The 5880-nt window shown below is 45.3% G+C and overlaps 1 protein-coding gene across 1 annotated transcript in view; it reads left to right on the top strand.

The window, feature by feature from the left end:
• Positions 1-5483, top strand: part of MYCBPAP (MYCBP associated protein) — a gene marked incomplete at both ends in the record, with an annotated part of 10650 nt that extends 5167 nt beyond the window's left edge. The window contains 9 exon segments of the mRNA XM_009864558.1: positions 69-258; positions 762-949; positions 1515-1661; positions 1841-2122; positions 2950-3071; positions 3822-3934; positions 4422-4552; positions 4743-4928; positions 5407-5483. Of these exon segments, the coding sequence (XP_009862860.1) occupies positions 69-258; positions 762-949; positions 1515-1661; positions 1841-2122; positions 2950-3071; positions 3822-3934; positions 4422-4552; positions 4743-4928; positions 5407-5483 (1436 nt within the window).
• Between the last annotated feature and the right edge of the window lie 397 nt (positions 5484-5880).

Below are 5880 nucleotides of genomic sequence, written 5' to 3' on the forward strand. Positions count from 1 at the left end.
GTTTGTGGTATGGCTTCAGCCAAGAAGCCCTACCAGGTACAGTGGAAACTTTTTCCTCTTTCTTACAGCCTGAAATCGGCATTGCTGCCCGGCTCACCTTCGAGACTTTGGCTGGTGAGAAAGCTGAAAGCTCCCTGACAGTGAGCAATGACGGCACAGCTGCCATCTGGTACTGCTGGATGAGGCTTCCCCAGCAGATTCCCTCCAGAGAAACCAAAGGGAAGAGGACACAGCGATTTTATTTTGATACCAGAGAAGGTACGAGAACTGCTGAGCTCGGAGCCCTTTGTACGTAGACCAGAGAACGCGTATTCAGGAGTTACCTGAGATGCGGAGTCTGACTAATGGCAGAGCCAGCTGGGTGAGTGATTCTCCTTAGGAATCCACCCTGGGTGTCAGAACTGACTCACGGCAGCAGAGGTGTGCGAGGCAGATCCTTTTTGTGGGAGTAAGGGGAAAGGAGGTTGCCCCTACTCTGAATGGGTGGAATATTTAGAAGTGAATAATTTTCTGATGGCAGACTGGGCATAATCTGCCAGAGACAGTTCTGAGCTGGCTGTGAAAGGAGTGTGCAGTGGAAATAACACCAGTTCAGTAACATGGGGACTGGCAGTAAATCTGGAAGGAGAAACTTAGCTGGATGGAGTGTGAAATAGGGAAAGTCTCGTACAGAGATAAGGACACTCAGGGTGGGGCTGGAGAAGGGTCACGTTAACCGGGTGTTTTTTTGTGGACTGATACGTTTTTCTTTCGTATTTCAGGTTTAATTTTGCCTGGGGAAACAAGGAAATTTTCCTTTCTTTTCAAATCAGAGAGAGCAGGCATTTTCAGCGAGTCCTGGGAATTTAGGACACATCCTCTGTTATTAGGAGGAGCTCTGCTGCAGGTGACCCTTTGGGGAATTGCTGTGTATGAGGATAAATTGGCTGACCTCAGGGAGAAACTGGAGGTAACCAAGCATGTAACTGGGCAACTGTGAGCTTTGAACTTAATATGCAAATAGAGGATAAGGGTGGGAGTGGATGACATGGTATTTTTATTGCTATGCAATTAGGGCTGAGAGTGAGGTGATTATTTGCAGGACGTCTGAACGTACTTGAGCAGATTTGCTAAATAAAATAGAAGAACTCTGCGTCTGTTTTAATATTATTAGTAAAGACGTGATGATTGTGTTTTCTGAACTGTTTGCACTGGTCCTTTAAAGAAAGAAATTTCTGCTGATAATGAATTTCATTAGTTACTTAGTGGGGATAGGATTATGAGCCATAAAATATTATATCGGTTAAGTTATAAATTGAAAATTACACTCTGCTTTGAAAAGTATATTATGGAGGGGATTTGTGCGGTTTGTTTGATAGGCTGCTCTAGGTAGTGCTCTGCTTAGTAGGGTTTGCAGTTATTTTTGTCCTTGAAACCCTATGTAACGTATACGTGTGGTTACTAGTGTGGGCGTGAATTTGTTTGTGTGCCTGTATATGGAATGGGCACTCACAGGTGTGCTTGTGGTGCCTCAGAGTGACCTGGCTGCTCGAGAAGCTGCTACTATAGTGGAAGAGTGTCTGAGGGAACTTCTGGACCGAGTTCGGACCCCAGAGCGTGCCCCATCTCCCGTGGATGCCTATGTCACGGAGGAAGAGTTGTTTCACTGGAAGAATCCCAAGGTGATGTTTGCTATTTGATGGGCTACACAACTGAAATAGCAAGAAGGAAAGGCCCATGGGGCTGGTGCATCCCTGGGTTTCTAGAATCTGGCATAGTCTGCCGTGATGGCTTTAATAATGAGGTTTGTAGAGGAAAGTCATAGCTCATTTCACTGTTTAACTTTTCCCTGTTATCATAGTTGCATTATCAGCATCGAGTGGTAAAAGAGCTGCACGAACTGTGGAGACATGTGACTGTTCCTTCAGCCTTTGAGGAGAAAGTGTCCTCGGACCAGGAGAGCCGTGCAGAGAGCGTGCAGTACCAGGAGAGTACCTCAGAGTCTCTCCCCTCTCAGAGCAACACCACAGAGGTCCCAGGTTTGAAGAACACACTTGAGGAGGCCCCAAGTCAAACGATGAATGTGAAGGAGGACGAACCAGGCCCCTCACGATGGAACTTCTCCTTTGAGGACTTGAAGCAGGTGGTCGCCTCTGTTCCTGCAAGTGCTCTGACAACCTGGTGGTATCCTTCCCCTACAAATACCCGGTCCCACCCCCGTGTGAGCCCACCCAAATGCTCCCAACGTGCTGTGAGTTAGGGATGATCTGTGACGTGCGGTGCAGGAAAGCACTGGAGCTCTGTTGACCACACCCTCAGTGCTCTTGTAAAGTCATTCCCAAGGGAGACTTTGAGGGCTGTTGTGTGAAGGAGGGAAGAGAACCACACCATATTGTAGTTATTTTAAGCTCTTCCCTCATTAACTTTCCTTCATCCCAGGGCTGAATGTAGCGGGTAGGCTAATCCTACAGTCTCCTGTGGCTTCCCCTGAGGGCTCCTCTGCTTGGAGAGTCCTTCCTATTCATCAGAGCGCTAAGGGGGCACTCATGATAGGCAGAGGCTAAAGCACAGACCTCCCTAGATTAAAGCAAGAGTGGTTTGGATTCTGTCAGCACAGTTTTTCTGTAGTGCTCTCTTCAAAACCTCTCTGCTGCTTTTACAACTAATTTTTACTCTGAGGCCGCCTAGCTCGCTGGAATCCCTATTCTCCGGCACACCAGTGACCTGGCAGAGGGGCTTACTAACTGGGGAGGTCTGGCATTGCTCCCCAAACCTTGGGTTGCTTTGGCCAAATCCCAGCCGTATTGGAAGCCACACCTGGGCACATAAGTGCCCAGTGCAACCTGGTTTCAGACTGGTGTCCAGGAGGAGAGCTGTGGTGCACTTCATTGAGCTCAGGGTTCCTGGGCTGGGAATGAAGACTGAGAGGAAGTGCTTACTCCAGGGACCCTCTGTTTTCTCTCGCTTCAGGCTATAATGTTGATCCCTGAGAAGGAGCAGCAAGAGGAAGCGCTGACCCAGCTCAACAAGGCAGCGCTGGAGCTGTGTGTTGAACAGAGGCCAACTCAGTCGGACCTTCTGTATCAAACCTGGTGCGTTACCTTTGCAAGATAAACTTGTAAATGTGTTGTGTGATCGACAGCCTTAGCAAGCTCTCTTGCAAGTGTTATGGTTCAGGGTGCAGATAATTATATGAGGACTAGAAATCTTCTTTACACTGTCTTTTTGTTTTTACAGATTAATTGTAGGAGCTGTCTAGGACCGAAGTGCCTTTTTTATTTTTATTTTTTTCCCCTGGAGATAAGTTTAGAATACTAAATCAGTGAAATTTTTGGGAGTGCACAGGATTATTTGTGGCAAGATTATTCTAGCCTATATGAAGCCTTTGGGTAATTTTCTGTACCCTTTTACTCAGATAACTATATCCTCCCTCGTATAGCCCTCTTTGTTCTTTACTCAGGCTATCAGACTGTAAACATATCCACAGCTTCTATTTATTTCTAAATCAGAAGGGTGCAGGTTCTCTTGGTAAAGAGAGCAGGTGGATGCTGATTTACTGGCATGTCACATTGAAGAGTAAGAGATGTAGCTTCACGGTAATATTTATTGGTCTGTATGAACCCATTGGTTTGCAAACAGTTGACACCTCAGAGGGCCCAAAAGTGAGGAAAGTAATTTAGGATCCCTCTGCACAAATTTTTTTCTGATGGTGAGTGCTATTTTATTGGTTTAGTTGGACAGAGCAGCTCTCAGCTCTTGGGGGCTTTCACTCCTGGGCACGGGGCAAAACAAGACGGCAATTGCTCTATTTGTCTCCCTTCTGATTCTGATCCTTTTCTCAGTCTCCAGCTGTGGCGTGAAACAATCGATGGGCTGGTGGGTCACTCTCTGAAGCTGAGATCCCTGCTTGGCTTGCCTGAGAAGGACACCTATGCAGAAGTTCCAGAGGAGACAGGTAAATGGTAGTTTTTAGCGCAGCAACCGCTTTCTGTGGTGTGTTGGAAATCCAGAAAACGTGCTGAATTTCAAACGAAATGGCAATTTCTGTAGTTCCCACTTGATGCTTTTACAAGAAAACACATCAGAAAAAATGGCAAGTGATGCTAATTGTGGTCTGTGGTTTAGTCATTAAAAAAGCACCCCAGGAATAAGCCTTTTCATTTAGGTAGATGTAGCCATGGTTTTCACATGGATTAACACAGAAAACTCTACCTCACTGTTAGCTGCCTTACAAACTTGCTCTGATACACGCCCGAGACTTGTTCGTTCCTTATTTAAGCAAAGTACTCTTCAAGGTATTGTTTTCAGTGGAGTACGGCTCAGATTAATAAATAAGAAGAAAATACATTGCAAAAGTAATATACTTCCACTGTCTGAGAGCAGTGGGCTTGTCTTCCTTGGTGTGAAAACGTTGCTTTTGGATAATTGAATTTCTTTTGTAGTGGAAGTAAAGCAACGTGTAAAAGGAGAAAAGGAACACAGGATAAGCACTAGGAAAGAAGAGAAGTCATTTGATGGTAAGGATAAAGAAGGCAAAAAAAGAACAACGAAGACAGCAAGGAAAGAGAAAAAGGTATGTGTTGGGAAACCTGTTGAAACCTAAGTGCTAGGGACAGTGTGATCGATTCTGAGGTGGTGTTTCCTGAGTTTGAACTGATTTCCAACCCAGTGGAAGAGATGCTGCTTCGGGGAGGTGCATCTGGCAGCAACCTGAAAGCTGTTCTGACTTAGATCACTTCCTTTTTTTGACCATCCCTGAATAGGAACATCCAAGCATCAGAAATTTGAAGGTAAAAGATCAGAAAGAGCTGAAATCTCCCACTTCATTGCAGGAGGTGAAAGAAGGAGCCCAGCCCGTGGAAGCTCTAAGTACGGATAGAGTGGAACTTCCTCAGGAGCCAGTGGACCCTGTTTTGTTTGGGACATACCAGGAAAAACTTTATGTTGAAGTGAGTCTGACCAAAGCTTATGTCTTTGTTTCTTGGCTTTCTTCTTTGCTTGTAAGCTTGAAACTTAGATGGAGGGGTAAGCATGTAGTTAAAATTGGAAAACTGACACACACATCTGCAATTCTGTAGCAAGGTAAGCGTGAAATACAAAGGATGATGTCCTTTATTCCAGCCCACAGTCTGTTAACATAAATCCAGCCATCACACAGCCACATGCAGGATTTCTATCTGGGATGTCTTTAGCATGCGTGCGGACTCTTGAGGGATCAGCAGAATTAATTGTATCCCGGATAACGTTAAACACACTTCATTGCCAGAAAAGTTATTACTAGAGCTCAGCGCTGTTAGCAGGCAGCTGCTTTCGTGTGACTGTATGCGTGCCCGTACGTTAATGTGCGTAAGAAAGCATCTCTCTGTCATCATCAGGATTTCTTTGTGTGTTTGCACTGCAACTATCTTCTCTTAATTTCTGCTGCAGGTTTATGGGCTGCTGGATGCAATGGTGAGCAAAATGATCTGTTTATTTGAGGAACTGAGGAAAAAAGGTGCTCTAAAGTGGGAGAGCAAAGCCCTTTGTAACTAGAAATAGACTTTTTAAAAATAAATAACTGTATTTACATAGATCAAGTGGAGTTTCTTCTTTCTGAAGTGATGCACTGACTGCAGACACTGGGCTGCCTCTTTTCTGACATGCCGTGATGCACGACTATTGCTAGATCATCTGTTACTGCTGCAGGTGATCGCTTGCCAAGAATAGACAAGGCAAGAAATATCACAGCTCAGGAACCGTTAAGAGTACAAAATACTGGCATTTCTGCTAAGGAAGAAGAATTTAAAAGCGCCAGTCAACCTGAGATATGTCTTAGTCTTTGTTTCTTGATCTTGCTTTGGCTGGCAGGTGAGCGAGCAGAGTGTTCCTTGTACTCGTAAGCCTCTGTGAGCCCGTGCACGT

The sequence above is a fragment of the Apaloderma vittatum genome, unplaced genomic scaffold (genome assembly GCF_000703405.1).
Source record: "Apaloderma vittatum isolate BGI_N311 unplaced genomic scaffold, ASM70340v1 scaffold15352, whole genome shotgun sequence".
Lineage (NCBI taxonomy): Eukaryota > Metazoa > Chordata > Aves > Trogoniformes > Trogonidae > Apaloderma > Apaloderma vittatum.